This window comes from Aotus nancymaae, unplaced genomic scaffold (genome assembly GCF_030222135.1).
Source record: "Aotus nancymaae isolate 86718 unplaced genomic scaffold, 86718_ANA_hifiasm-v0.15.2.pri h1tg000006l, whole genome shotgun sequence".
Classification (NCBI taxonomy): domain Eukaryota; kingdom Metazoa; phylum Chordata; class Mammalia; order Primates; family Aotidae; genus Aotus; species Aotus nancymaae.
In genome coordinates, this window is record NW_026988417.1 from 78893736 (window position 1) to 78909989 (window position 16254).

General features: G+C 36.7%; 1 protein-coding gene across 7 annotated transcripts in view; it reads left to right on the forward strand.

The window, feature by feature from the left end:
• The window catches only part of ARHGAP24 (Rho GTPase activating protein 24), a 499880-nt gene that overhangs the window by 438281 nt on the left and 45345 nt on the right, over nucleotides 1-16254 (forward strand). For all 7 annotated transcript variants that reach the window (XM_064368848.1, XM_064368895.1, XM_064368882.1 and 4 more), the window contains one exon: nucleotides 5144-5351. In XM_064368848.1, coding sequence (XP_064224918.1) covers nucleotides 5144-5351 — 208 coding nt within the window. The remainder of the gene's footprint in view (nucleotides 1-5143; nucleotides 5352-16254) is intronic.

A 16254-nucleotide genomic window follows, 5' to 3' on the forward strand; every position in this document is an offset into this window, starting at 1 on the left:
TTGAGAGCATATTGTTTGTGAGGAAGCAAAAGAAATGACAATGGAGATATCACAGTGCCTGGCACACAATGGATGACACCTAAACATTGTTGACTGAATGGAGAATGAAGAGGCTGAGATCAGTTTGTGGGGACTTTATGTCATAAAAAGGAATGTGGTTGCAAAGACAGGCCAGTGGGCACCGTTGAAAGAAGTGAAGCATAAGAGTGGCATGATCCGATTGAGCTGTTATGAAGTGCATCATGGCAGCACTTGGCTGGACTGGGAACTCTGCTCTTCAAAAAATCATTGAAGAAATATTGAATATCTCATCTACTGCAGTGGTAAAAAGCCTGGAGGGGAGCAGCATGGTGGTTAAGTGCTTGAAGGAAAGAAGAATATAGGTTGATTCTCAGATGGCACTTCAATGTTTTGAGGGGGAATAGCTTGTACTGATAACCAAAATTAGGATGAAAGGACAAAGAACAGGTTTTTTAAAAAAAGAGATGACTTATTCAGCTTTAGAAATTTTGAGTTTGAAAACGTTTGAGCTATCCATATTGAGGGTTCTACTGAGCACCTAGAAATCCAATGCCGGAGATTATAGCAGTAGCCCAAATTGAGATACAAACCTGAGAATAGTTAATATGAAGTGAAATTAGATGGAGTCTATTAGAGTGACTGTATCAGGTAAAGTAAAAACAGAACTGAGGACAGAACCCAGACAACTGTTAAAGAGGATAGTAGGTAGCATAGTCAAGAAAGAGACTGAGAAGGGCACTGAGAGGCAAAAGTCATGTAACATTGTCAGGAAGGAGAAAGAGACTGGTAGTTTTACAGGGAGTGAGACACAAAGTAACACAAAACATAAATTTGGCTGTCAATGATTTGGCAACTAGGAAGTTATTGGTGACTGTAGAAAAACCATTTTATTGTAATAACTTGGTCAGCTATCAAATTGCAAAAGTTAGCAAGTGAATGGAAAGTGATGAAAAGGAGACAGAGTCACATACTTCACTGGGAATTGAGGAGCAAAGAGGATACGCAGTTACAGGACACAGAATCTAGGAAGGTTTAAATTCATATGTGCTTATTCATTTTCAGGAAGAAAGAAATATGAATGTATTTATAGGATCACAGTCACTCGCTTCACAAGCGGCCTCTAGCTATTGGCTATATAAATCACATGTAAAGGGGGACCCTCGCAAACCCTGAAGGCTATGGCAGTTTCTTTCTTGCTTGCTTCACTGGAAGCAGCCACCTACCAGTGTAATAAATCCACCTATGTGATTTACTTTCTCAGTCCAGTGAAAAGTCATATCCTAGGTGATGCTTTGTGACACCACCAATGTACTTTCACATGGAGGGGAGGTAGGCATGACATTCATTGCTGCCCAGAAATACTGGGGACGCTTTTGTCAGAGAGTGTGAAACCTTGCTGGGAGTTTGAATGGACGTAGCTGGAACTGTTTGTGTGACCCACATTCCAGGGAATATTGTTAATAAACTACTAGTCAGTATGTCCTTTCTTCGTGCTGCTAGTTGGGGATAGCACATGACCTTTGTGCTTTTGTGTTAATTTTAAAATTTGAAGTTTCACTGCTCCCTCAAGGAAATTTTTAAATAAATCTGTTTCTTTAAACGATGTTTTCCCATCAATAACTTTCCTCCCAAGGACCTTTCTTATGCAGAAGGGCAACCCACATCTACCATTTTAAGCCAGAAATGTTTGGCATGCTATTTCCAGTGCTACAGAATGGGGAGTATACATCTATTAAAATTCTTCACTCATTCTTTGCAAGACCAGTTCTACAGCAGAAAACTCATTTTTTTCCCCAGGAATTTTGAATTGTATGTACATGTTGTCTACATGCTTTAGCTTTCTTACATATTACACTGCTATATTAAAGGCATCAGCTCTGTATGAAGGAAATTGCTTTGGGGGAGCAGCATGTTCACTGAAGCTCCAGAGTATTTTCCTTCTCTTTTTTTTTTCTGACCTCTCCACCTCCCAATTTACATTTTCTCAGCGCAGATCATTTATCCTAATGTGATGGGAGGAATTGAGGTCAGAAAGCTAATAAATGGCAGATGTCTTCCACTATAGCTGTTTTCATCCATTGTGTATACCACACAGTATTGTGTGATAGACACTGATATCCCACCACCTCGAACAAGCCTTAGCTCCACCATTTACTGCTGTGTGACATTTGGCAAGTTACTCAACCTTTCTGTGCTTCAAGCTCATCCTCCTTAAAATGCAAAGAATGGCAGTGCCTACTTCACAGGGTGTTAACCAGTTTTAAATAAGAGAAATGCAGGTAAACTGCTTGTAACATACCTGGCATACATAAGTACAGCTTAGCTATTATCACTTTTGAAAAGCACTAAAAAGGTCCATGATTTTACTCAGTTGTAGAATGTACTAATATTTTTAATTACTAGAAAATGAGAACTCATGATTGTGATTAAATGAAAAGGAATAGGACTGATATTCAGAAATGTGCAAAGATTTTAAAGCTAAACAAATCTGGATGTGGACTTCCATTCTGCCAGTTGATGCTTTGTAACTAACCTCAGACAAATTACTTCATCTCTCTGAGCCCCAATTTTCTCATGCATAAAAAGAACAATGATAGTTACCTTATGTATTTCTTATGAAGATGAGAGAACACTGTGAGGGACTCAGAATATAATACATACTTAATAAATTTAAATTTCTTGCTATAATTTTTAAGTAAGTTCTTATTTTATCATAAAGGCAAACCTGCATGTACAAGAAAATAAAAAGGAAACCAAACACACACATCTAAAGCAAAACAGCCCTTTCTTTATCACTCCTTGAGTTGTTGGGAAAAAAATCCTGAAAGCTTTGAGAAAAGAATGTTTGGCTGTTTTTCATTACTATATAAACTCAAATATTGGAAATTTGGTTCATGTTTGTATTACACATGGTCATTGAATTGGAGCATCCTTAGTAGATTTTCTGTTGGATTTGAAGAGAACCCTTAGGTAATATATTTATCAATCCAAAGCAAAAATCCGAAGTAAAAAAAATCACAGATACATAAAATTTATTCCCAAAAGTCAACATATTATCTTCTTAAATGATTTATAAGTAACTTTTAAGAGGCTATTTACTTAATTTTGGCAGGATAGAGTTCAATCACTAGAGGCAAATAAGCATCAGGTTTGTTTTCAAAGCTCTCCACCGAAAGGATCAGTATTCTCCAACACAACCAATTTGCAAACCTTATTATTAAAGCACTAGAATATCTCCATAATTCATTAGCACCATTGAATGGATTAGAATTTTCTTTTGCTGAAGGAACAGAAAGCTGGCTTAAACACACACCAGTTTGTTCTTCTCACATTAAAAGCTATCTGGACAAAAGTGCTGCCAATAACTTCAGCTTCACCATGTCTGTTAATCTTTTAGCCTTTCCCTTGTGATTGTTGCCTAGTGGTCAGACGTTGACTATAACAAGAGCCAGTATCATGCCCAAGTTCAAGACAGGCAAAAGGAGTGACTGACAACTGCAGATATCTTTCCTTATTATCAAGCAAAGAAAGTCTTCCTGAAGGCTACGAGAAGACTTCTTGACCAGGACTATGCCATATGACCACCCCATTGCAAGGGAAGTGGAACAAGTATTTAATTTTCCAGCTTCTAAAATGGAAATGTCAAGGGAATATGGGGTGTGAATGTCTGTTGGAGTTAGTGAATGAGGTCTGATACACGATTATCGAGAAACTGCTTGTTCTAAAGTCTACAAACGAAGCTAACTAGACCCGTTATCTGTTCTAATCTTTACTGCCCTTAGGAAATGCTATTTTCTAATTCTGCTTTATATGCACTTGAATATTGATATTAGGTTACACAATATTATTTCCTAAATGGAATATATGTATTTCGTTAGTGCTAGATTTGATACCAGGTGAGAATGTTGTGTTTGCTGTTACTGTTTCTACCTGAGCTAAGAATATTTGCTTTGGTAACAATTCTTTACTGCTTGAAATGTGATGGCTTTGCACTACTAAATCCATAAAGAAATTATTTTACAGGTGGGGAGGCAAAGCATCTGTTGGTATAATCAAATCCTTAACCTAATGGTTTTTAAATAATTCCCCAAACATTCTGAAGTTTTACATAATTTCAACATGCACCACTTACTTTTCTTCCCCTTTTATGAAACTCCTTAGACTATTAAAACAATTTCATGGTATTCATTCCATCTGGGAACATTGGAGTTACATTTGCTTAGGCTGTTTTCCCCCCTTTGTCATAGGTTGATAATTTTTACCAAGCTGCTACCAATATTAATATGTTTCAAAAGTATCTCTTAATTAGTGGAGTACTTAGGATGAAATAATGGGAGTGTTTGGCCCAGGTCTATACACCAAGGAATGTATGGTTTGTAGGTATTGTAAAATCATTAATAAATCTAACTAAAAGTTGGATGGCTTTTTATTACCACCATGTACTGCCGATTCTAAACAATGTACATGATTAACTACACTTCCTGTTAGGGCAAGACCCTACCTCTCCACTTTTAGTATGCACTGCTTAATAAATTTCAATTTTTTGCTTTCAAATAAGTTAATAGTTTAAGATTTTAAAGAACAAATACAGTCTGTAATACTTCATATGGGAGGAAATTCAGGGTTTCTTTTCCTGGTTTTATCACCTTGATTACAGTCATGGCATCACAACTTGAGTGAAAACAAAAGGGGAACTTAAATGCAAATTGGACATAAATGTAAAACGGTAATAAAGGTAGAATTTGACTATTTTCTGTAGCGTATTTCTCCATTTAAGCTACTGAATACAATTCCTTTCCTAGAAGGAAAAGAAAATGGAAAGCCTCAAACTCAAGTTACATTTATTAGTGTTTCTTATTTCAAAATGGGTATCTCAAACTCAGAATTTCTATTTCGGTTTTGGGCTTAACATAAAATACAAGAAAGACGCAGCATAAGGTAAATTCACTTAAGGAATTGTATGTAATAAATTTGATTTATAATAATGTGAAATACTGAATGTTAAGTGCTTGCTAGCATTCCAATCTTTGTTTTTCTGTTATATGGAATTAAAACACAACAACAACAAAGAGGGAAGAGATAAATTTCTCAAGTTCACTGTGATCCTTTTTCTTTTTTTTAGGCATTTTTGGACAGAAACTGGAGGATACTGTTCGTTATGAGAAGAGATATGGGAACCGTCTGGCTCCAATGTTGGTGGAGCAGTGCGTGGACTTTATCAGACAAAGGGGGCTGAAAGAAGAGGGTCTCTTTCGACTGCCAGGCCAGGCTAATCTTGTTAAGGAGCTCCAAGATGCCTTTGACTGTGGGGAGAAGCCATCATTTGACAGGTAGATGTCACAATTTTACTAACCATCTTCAATGAGAAATTCAGACTGAACCGAAAGAATGCAGTGAGCTGAGGAGGCATAACCTTGATTGATGTGATAACAGTTTATAACAGAGATTATTTGGCCACAGGAATTTGCATTGTTTTTATTAAGTTACAAAGTTAAAAATTTGGCAACTTAGATGTCTTTTTCTTCCATACTTTCTGTCTTAAAACATTCTTTGTTGTACTTTTTCCTTTTCTTTGGTACTAAAGTATAACTGTTTTTGCACTGGAAAAAGTAAACTTATGAAATAAGATTCTTGTTTAATTTTTTAAAATTCTTTCAAATAAGGAATATTAAAAGTATTATGAGTAGAGATTGGGATATTGGCAATGTAATTAAAAATGAGTATTTTAATAATAACAAAAGCATTATATTTTTAAATATATAGCTCTACCTTAATCTAGAATAGTTTTACAGGGAAATAAGGAGAGGTATAGCATGGTAAAAATAAAAGAATAATGGCAGCCCCAGAGAAGAAATATAAAGCATTCCTAACTCCACTAATATTTTGTGAATTATCTCCTTCTCTTAAGTAGAAAAAATAAAATTTTATCTTGATATTAGTATTATACACCAGAAATGTTCCCGTATTAATAGTTGAAAAATCCCCTTCTATTATATATTTTAACATTTTACAATTAGCAAGTTCTGTAAGCCTCTTTTTTAATATCTAATATTTCACTCTACAACTTTATTATTCAGAACTATTTCAATATTGTTGGACATTTACATTATAAGTTTTTCATTATTATAAATACTATTGTAGTGGATATACATTTACAGAAATACTTTCTATTTTTGGATTACTTAGGATAAATTCTCAGCATTGGACTTTTTGGATAAGAATAATCCTGATGCTAGGCCGGGTGTGGTGACTCACACCTGTAACCCCAACACTTTGGGAGGCCAAGGTGGGCGGATCACCCGAGGTCAGGAGGTTGAGACCAGCCTGGCCAACATGGTGAAACCCGTCTCTACTAAAAATACAAAATTAGCCAGGTGTGGTGGTGGGAGCCTGTGATCCCAGCTACTCGGGAGGCTGAAGCAGGAGAATCACTTGAACCTGGGAGGCAGAGGTTGCAGTGAGCTGAGATCATGCCATTGTGCTCCAGCCTGGGCGTCAGAGTGAGACTCCACTCAAAAAAAAAAAAAAAAAGAACAATCCTGATGCTTGAAAATTAAAAATAGCCTACTGTCTTGATCCATTCAAGCTGTAATAACAAAATATCATAAACTGAGTGGTTTATGAAAACAAAATATCATAAACTGAGTGGTTTATGAACAAAATTTATTTCTGAAAATTCTGGAAAGTCACAGTAAAGGCACTGGCAAATCCATGTCTGGTGAAGACTTGCTCTCAGTTCATAGATGGCATCTTTTCACTGTGCCCTCAGTTGGTGGAGGGTACAGAGCAGCGCTCTGGGGCCTCTTTTTAAAAAAATATCTAAATGAGTTGTAGATACAAGCTCAACTTGTGACTGTGAGTAATAACAAATCACAGTTTAGATATAATTATGAAAATCATGAAATCATAATGCAAAAGAAAGCCCTTATAAAGATGAACTTTATGAATGATGACATGAATATTACTATTAAAGATGGCTTAGTTTTCTCTTTTTGAAACAGAGTCTTGCTCTGTCACCACACACTGGAGTGTAGTGGCATGATATCAGCTCACTACAACCTCCACCCCACTGGTTCAAGCCATTTTCGTGCCTCAGCCTCCCGAGTAGCTGGGATTGCAGGCGTACACTACCATGACTAGCTAATTTTTGTATTTTTAGTAGAAGCAGGGTTTCACCATGTTGGCCAGGCTGGTCTAAAGGTTTACGTTTCCATATGTCTCAAGATCTGCTTTGTATTTAGAATGAATAGTGAAATGAGTGTAAATAACATACGAATAAAATAACATGTGATTCTTAAAAGTTATATATGAAAAGGGTTGGGCGCAGCAGCTCACAACTGTATCCCAGCACTTTGGGAGGCTGACACAGGAGAATCTCTTAAACCTGGTAGGCGGAGGTTGCAGTGTGCTGAGATCAGGCCACCGCACTCCAGCCTGGGCAATAGGGCAAGACTCCATCTCAAAAAAAAAAAAAAAAAAGGAAGGAAGAAAGAAACAAACAAAACAGTTATATATGAAAATAAACGTTTTTAAAATTACTAGAGACCTTAATATTTAAAGTAAACCTATAATTTGCCCTTTTACTTTATAAGGTAAAAATAATTTACTATTCTGTATTAGTCTGTTTTCATGCTGCTGATAAAGACATACCTGAGACTGGATAGTTTACACAGAAAAAAGGTTTAATTAATAACACAATTCTACATGGCCAGGTAGGCCTCACAATTATGGCAGAAGGTAAGGAGGACCATGTCACATCTTATGTGGTTGGCGGCAGGTAAAAAGAAAGAGCTTATGCAGGGAAAACTCTTGTTTTTAAAACCATCAGCTCTTGTGAGACTCATTCACTGTCATGAGAATAGCATGAGAAAGACCTGCCCCATGATTCAGTCACCTCCCACTAGGTTCTTCCCACAACATGTTGGAATTGTGGGAATTACAATTCAAGATGAGGTTGGTTTTATTTTTATTTAAAATGTATATTTTTTCTTATTGTAAATATATTTCTTCTTTTTTACTTTTTTCAACTTTTATTTTAGAATCGTGTGCAGGTTTATGACAAAGGTATATTGTATGATGCTGAGGTTTGGAGGATGAATGAATCCGTAACCCAAGTAGTGAGCATAGTACACAACAGGTAGTTTATTTCAACCCTTAGCTCCCTCTTTCCCTCTCCCTCCTGTATTCTCCAGTGTCTTTTGTTCCCATTTTTATGTCCATGTTTACCCAATGTTTAGCTCTCACTTAAAAGTGAGAACATGTGATATTTGGTTTTCCATTTCTTCATTAGTTCACTTAGGATAATGGTTTCCAGCTGCATCTATGTTGTAGCAGAGGACATTATTTCATTCTTTTTGATGATTGCACAGTATTCCATGGTATATATGTACCACTTTTGTTTTATCCAGTGACCATTGTTGGGCACTTAGGTTTATCTCATGTCTTTGCTATTGTGAATAGCACTGAAATGAACACATAGGTGTATGTGTCTTTTTCATAGGATAATATTTTTTCCTTTGGGTATATACCCACTAGTGGGACTGTTGGGTCAAATGGTAGCTCAACTCTCACTTCCTTGAGAAATCTCCAAATTGCCCTCCACGGTGGCTGAACTAATTTACATTTCCTCTAAGTGATTAAGTGTTCCCTTTTCTCCTTGGCCTCATCAATATCTGTTATTTTTTGACTTTTTAACAGAAGCTATTCTGACTAGTGTGAGATGGTATTTCATTGCAGTTTTTATTTGCATTTCTCTGATGATTAGTGATGATGAGCATTTTTTCATATGTCTGTTGGCATCTTGTATGTCTTCTTTTGAGAGGTATCTGTTCATGTCCTTTGCTCTTGTTTTAATGGGTTATTTCATTTTTTGCTTGTTGGTTTGTTTAAGTTCCTTATAGATTCTGGATATTAGACCTTTGTCAGATGCACAGTTTGTGAGTATTTTTCCCCATTCTGTAGGCTGTGTTTCACTCCCTTAGTTTCTTTTGCTATGCAGAAGTTCTTGAGCTTAATTAGGTTTCATTTGTCAATGTTTGTTTTTGTTGAAGTTGCTTTTGAGGATGTGGCATAAATTATTTGCTAAGGTCTGGGACCTCTTTTATAAGGGCATTAATGAAGGCAGAGCCTTGATCACTTCCCAAAGGCCCCACCTCCTAATACAATCACACTGGTGATCAAGTGTCAACATATGAATATGGGGGAACTCAAGCATTCAGACCATAGTACATACTAAGTGTTATTTCTCTGTGAAAGTGTAGAATTAGTACATGGATGGACACATGGTGAGTATGCAAACCGTTGTAGTCTTTCTAAAGCAATTTGATAATATATTTCAGGAGCATTCATGCAGGCAATTCCAATCCCAGAAAAAAATCAGATATATAGAGCAAACTTAAGTGCAAAGTTGTTTATTACAAATTGTATAACAGTAAAAAATGAACATCAATTTATTATCTCCCTGTAAGTATGGTTAATTAAATAATGGTGCATTCATATCAGAAAATATTACACAGTTTTAACATGTTAGGACAATTTTAATTACATAATGATAAATGGAAAAAGCAAACAGGATTGATTAATTGATTAAAGCCCTACCTTTTACAAAAAAGTATTATGAATAGTTTATAAAGATGTATAAATTTACTCTGAGAAAAAAAAAGTAAATGTGGCAATACAGAAATGAATTCAGAACAAGGATCAGAGAACAGATTTCAAGACTGCAAATATACTTTTTGCTGAGGAGCCACATCTCTTATTCTATACTTTAAAAAGAAAGTCAGATCTGTAGTTATATAGATCAGCTCTGTCCACAACATATAATCAATGAGTTATGGAGGAGAAATGCTCATTTTTAGTACCAAAATTAGAAAGAAATATGTCAATAGGAGCCTCATAATAGAATATTGTATAAGAGGATAAGCAATACCCTCTACAATGAACTTCAAGAGACAATGACGAGTTTCAATGCCCTCTTTTCATATTTACATATGGCCTAATCATATGACATTGAAATTATTGCAAAACATAGTTATTAAAGTTATTTTTTCATGGGCATTTATGATTTAGTTCTTAGAAGATTTTTCTAATGTGGGGGAATGGAGTAATATTTTATGTATTTTAGGATTCCTGTAAGAACAGATGTGCCCTGTCAGCAGTTATCTCCAAATCAAGTTCTTGATAACTATTGACTGACAATAAAATATTGTCCAAAGTTTATAAAAATGTGACCCTAATTATCTCCTTTATAAAATGTATTTTTGCATAAACTACACCATTGCATAAACAGACTGAAGAAAACATAATAAAAGATTTCTGTTGCCAAAAGGCTCTATGAGGTGCTGTGTCTTTCAGAAATCTTAACAGGAGTCTTACACTCACACCCATCATTTCACTTTTTCCTTTAAGCCATGTTTTCCTGTCAGCACCCTAGATTTTATCTTTTTTTTTTTCCCCCTATGGCCATTTCCTACCTTAAGACTCTGACCAGCTAGAGATACTGCCTTAGGGCTGATGGAATTTCTCAAAATGGAACAGTTTCTCTTTTAGGTCCCATTGCTCCTACACTAATAACATATGCACAAATAAAAGAAGTCAATTAGGACCTTCATCATTTGGCCTGAAAATCTCCTTAGCCAGGGCCACAAGTTCACCAGGAATGTTCTCTATGTTCCAAGTTACTGCAGTCAATAGTCTCGTTAATTTTTCCAGCACTGTTTAATAAGCATTTGCCTTCTCTAGCCTCTAATAGCAATTTTTTCACTGTTCGCCACGCTCTTACTAATAGTTTCCTCACTGGCTGTGCAGACTCTGCCTGGTTCCAGTACCAATACCCAAAACATATTTTAGGGTTTTGTTGCAGCAGCACCCAATTTCTGGTACCAGTGACTGTTTGAGATATCTATTGCTGCATAGCAAATCGATCCAAATGTTTTTACTTTAAAATAACAACTTTTTCAGATTCTGTATATGGGCAATGCTCGACAGAAAGGCCCTGTCTCTGTTCCACTTGGTAATAGATGCTGCAATTTAGTGCAGCTGCAGTATCCTAGGGAGCTTTACTGACAAGATAGGTGCCTGAGTTGGGCTGGCTAGAATCATCGATGGTTGATTGAGCCTCCTGCTCTCTCTTCTTAGTCTTGTATCCTTCAGGGCTCCTCCCTATAGCTGATTGTTGAAACTCCTTACACCGTGGCTCAGGACTCAAAGACAGTAAGGGTGGAAGCTACAGGACCTTTGAGGCGTAGGCCCAGGACTGGTGCGATGTCACATCCACTGCACACTTTTGGTCCAGGGCAAATCACAAGACCAACTCAGCTTAAAAATGAGAGAAAACTGACTCTACTTCTTGACAGAAGTAATGTTACGGTTATATAAGGATGAGAGAAATTATCAACAGTCACCTTTGAAAACAACCCACCTTATTCATTCATTCAACAAATAATTTTGAAAGCTAACTGTGTCTTAGACACTATTCTAGATGACAGAGACAAGGTGCATTCTCTTCTGAGGTTTGCATTATGAGTCATGGGCAGATAATAAACAGTAAATATATAAATAAGTTTGAATGTTAACTGTCTTAGACACTTGTAGATGAAAGAGACAAGGTGCATTCTCTTCTGGGGTTTGCATTATGAGTCATGGGCAGATAAACAATAAGCAGTAAATATATAAATAATTTTGAAAAGTAATGAGGGTGACATGCTAATATACTAGTGAGTAAAGTGGTGGAGATACCCATCTCCTTCCTTAGGACATAACATTTGAGTTGAAACTCGAATGGCAAGAGGCCTGTTATACCTATGACATGGTGGAAGTATAACAGGCATGTTACAGGTGGAAGAATAGCAAGTGCAAAGTCCTAGATACAGGCACAGCTTAGCTTGCTTGAAGAATATAAAGAAGGCCATTGGTGGGCCAGGAGCAGTGGGTTATATCTGTAATCCCAGCACTTTGGGAGGCCAAAGTGGGAGGATCACTTAAGGCTAGGAGTTCTAGACTTGACTAGGTAACAAAGCAAGACTATTTCTACAAACAAAATCAAATTTAAAAAATTAGCTGCCTGTGGTGGTGTATACCAGCAATCCTAGCTACTCAGGAGGCTGAAGCAGAAGAATCACTTGAGCCCAGGAGTTTGAGGCTGCAGTGAGCTACAGTCAGACTGCTGGTACTTCAGCCTGGGTGGCAGAGCGAGACCCTGTCTCTAAAAAATAACAACAAAAAAATTTAATTAAATAAATATAAAAGAAAGGAAGCCACTGTGACAAGAATGCAGTGAGTGATGATGAATAGTGTCCATGGAGGTTGAGTCTGTATGGCCTGGCAGATAATAATAATTTTTTTTTTTTTTTTGAGACAGAGTCTCTCTGTTGCCCAGGCTGGAGTGCAGTGGAACCCCCGCCTCCCAGGTTCAAGCAATTCTCCTGCCTCAGTCTCCCAAGTAGCTGGGATTACAGATGCACACCACCACCCCTGGATAATTTTCATATATCTTTTAGTAGAGACAGGGTTTTACCATGTTGGCCAGGCTGCTCTTGAACTCTTGACCTCAGGTGATCCACCTGCCTCGGCCTCCCAAAATGCTGGAATTACAAGGCATGCGCCACCATGCCTGGCCTGTAATTAGAAATTTAGTTCTCCTTCTAAGTGAAATGGAAAACTGTTAAAATATTTTTAGCAGGTAAATAAAATGATTTTATTTACATATTACAAAGGTCACTCTGGCAACCGAAATATCCTTTAGATAAACTGTCAAGCTTGAATCCCTTGGGCTCTGGTGGCAGATATGCAAATTCCTGGATTCTGCTGATTAAAAGAAGGGGTTCCCAGATCCATGAATGGTGAGGTAATAAGAAAGGGGTAACATATTTGCAGCAAAATGTAATTGGAGCCACATGGGGAGGGGAAAGAAAATCCATAATTTCCCAAAGGATGGTGAGGTTATTTTCAGAAACTTGTCCAAGCAGAGTGTTCTGCCCCTATGTAGTTTTGTGGTTAATTGTCTGAGTTTGATATTTCACACGGTCAAGTAAGTCCTAGCTCAGGCTTTAGTCACTGGGATGTGGAGAGAAACTACTGGAGAACATTCATTAGTTCAAGTTTATCTCACCCAGGTTCTTTAATCCTTCCCCTGTTGTTTTCAATGTTTTGTACATACCTGCCCTCTTCTGACGAGCATCTGTGTTCTTAAATATGCCTGTATTTTTGAAGCTATGGATCCATTTGGGGTCCATAGCTTCAAGATGATAAAAATACAGACTGCGCATAATGCTTTGAATAGATATTGTTATTTTTTTTCATTTTATCTCTGTGGACTTGCAGTTTGTTTAGTCACCTAAAAAAATTTGAAAAATAAATGAAAGGGGAGAATAAGAGAAAGAGGAACAAGGGAAGTGTTTAACTGAGAAATTTTTTCTTTTGAAACATTTTAAAGAGTAAGAATGAATGAATATTTTCCCTGTTTATTCTAATAATGCTTATTTCTCACCAAAGAGTCAATAGGATTCAGCTTTTGTCTTTATTTGTTAAAACATATTTATTAAAACATAAAAAGAAATTCCCACAGGTATTCTGCAAAGATAATATCTAGTCACTGACATTGCACCTCTAATGTTAAGCCCTGAAATTTAATTTTTAAAGTAAATTTTTAAATTATATTTTAAAATGTTAAAAGTTTTAATACCATAAAGTTATCAAGTTTAATTTGAATACTATTAAAGTTACATTTTGATTATAACATTTTATGTACAATGTAGAATATGGAAGAATACAAGAAGGAAATGTGAATATTTTAAAATTCAACACTCCAGAGATCTCTTGCTATACATAGCAGATAAATAAGCAGATAAGCGGAGATTTAGGTATATCAAAATGCAACTATGTATAAACGATATTGGAAGCACACAGTTTTACATCTTAGCTTTTCTCCTTCACATTATATCACAGGCATTTTCCCATGTCATTAAGTAGTTTTCACGTGTGATCTTAAGGACTATGTAATAATTCATCATATCAGTACATTGGTTTCTTTAATTCTGCCTCTTTTGTTTTCAATGTTTTGCACATATCTGTCCTCCACTGAAGAGCATGTATTCATATATCTGCCTGTGCTTTTGAAGCTGTGGATCCATTTGGGATTTGGAAGACAATATTTCACATATGAATGAGAAGAAACACTTTGTCCTGTGTAAGGGAAAAAAAGGAAAGATGGTGCAAGAAAAAGACATTTGAAATTCATACACTATTTGAATTGAGTGGTTGTGAGTGCATGGATGAGCCTTTATTAAATCATGTACTTTCTGCTCTTCTTTAATTATATTGTATGCTCTTTTTCCAGTTCTGAAGTTCAAATCTGAGACTTTTATATAGGCATGACTCACTGTTCCTACAGTTATGACATATTCTCACATACTCCTCGGCCAGTGAATTTTGTGAGAAAGGGCACTCTCATTGACCTGAAAGAATTTGTATTCTTTCAGTTCCTGTCAGCTATAAAAACAAACAAACAAAAAAGAACAGATATCATAGTTCTAACCATTCTTGTCTTTATTCTTTCTATTTAGGAATGAAAACAAACTAAGCATAACTTTTAATATTAAACCTCCAAGTTTTGAGGAGACAGAAATGAAATTTAGAATGTGTAAAATCAAATTAGAAACTGAGTGTTACTTTGTTACCAAAGCCCTCCAGATGGTATCAGCTGTTCAACAAGATAATTTTTGAAAGGGCTGGGAAGGTAGGGCCGGTCCAGAGTGGCAGTGTGGTCACCATCCTAGCATTAACTGCTGGGCAACAGAATAACTATGCTCTTACAACACCGTGTTTGGGAGCAAGGACAGAGGCTTCATGAAGCCGGAATTTTACACATTCTATCCAAGAATCCTGTAAAACAACTGCTGTCCGAGGTACCCCAGCTGCCCACCCACATACTCAGTTCACACTTCCCTAGTTCCTCCTTCTCCTATTCTCCTCTTTCATTTATTTTTCAAATTTGTTTGGGTGACTAAACAAACTGCAAGTCCACAGAGATAAAATGAAAAATAAAAGCCTAAAATTTAAGAGATATAAAAGCGGGACATCTTTTAATTTAATCCTCTGGGAAGGAATTTAGTTCTGGGAATTACTGATCTGAAATGTGAAAAAGTGAACTCAAAAGTGGGGCGTACTACAGACATAGTAGAGATTCTCAAGTATTAGTATGTGTAAGAATGATTTAGAGAAATATCTTAAGATTCAGATGCCCAGACCCCACTTGCTCGCATTCTGATTTAAATGGTTGGAGAATGCCTAGGAATCTGCATTGTAAACAAATCCACAGGTAATTTTTATTTTTTAAATCTGCTTGTGCTATCCAGGGGCAGGAACCATGTCCTCTAGTCACAGACTTACCCTCTGCACCCAGCATGGAGCCTGGCAGAGAGCAGGCATGAGGTCAGGGCAGAGGGAGACTCATGAGCACCAGTGTGATTATTACAAGCATAAAGATGTTGAAATGAGGAGAGTGTTCAATGTGGAGGGAAGAATGAGAGCTGGCTTCCAAGGGAAGACAGGAGAAGGTGCTGTAAGGAGAAGGAGAAGGCTTTTTATGCCTCCAAGGCATAAAGCTGGGGCCAATGAGACAACAATCACTCTGACTGAGTTGGTTACTGGGATCAGAGATGGAAGGAAGAGGAGACAGTGGAGGACTCTGAAATATGGTCTGTCCAGCTTAGGCTCTTGTTTTTGACAGAGCATGGGTGCACTTTGTGATCAGACATTGGGAAACCCATTTGACCGCCACTGCATTAAAACAAATGAGCTGCCCCAAACATATCAAGAAAAAAAATGTTTTGTTTAGGGCAGAAAAAATCCATCATCTGCTACTGCAAATTAAAAGCCAGGATGTTGTTAGTAGATAAAATGTTCATCCTTTAAGGAAGAATAATAACTTTGTCAATAATAACCTACCTTGTGCTGGATACTCTCCTGATTATTTCATTTATTCCTCAATTCCCTGAAGGTTCTAAGCTCACTCTGTTTATTCCCTTCAAAGCTTTGATCGCACTTGGTAGTTATGTAGTTTGTTTGATTCTTTACTGCTTCTTATCTGTCTTCACTGTGGTAATTTAAGCTCCTTGAGGGCAAGATCATTATCTGTCCTCATGCTATACCCTCTCTGAGCACAACACCAGGCCTATAGTGCACTGAATATTTATCAAGAGAATATCCTAATACCTATTTGTTTTACAAATGAAG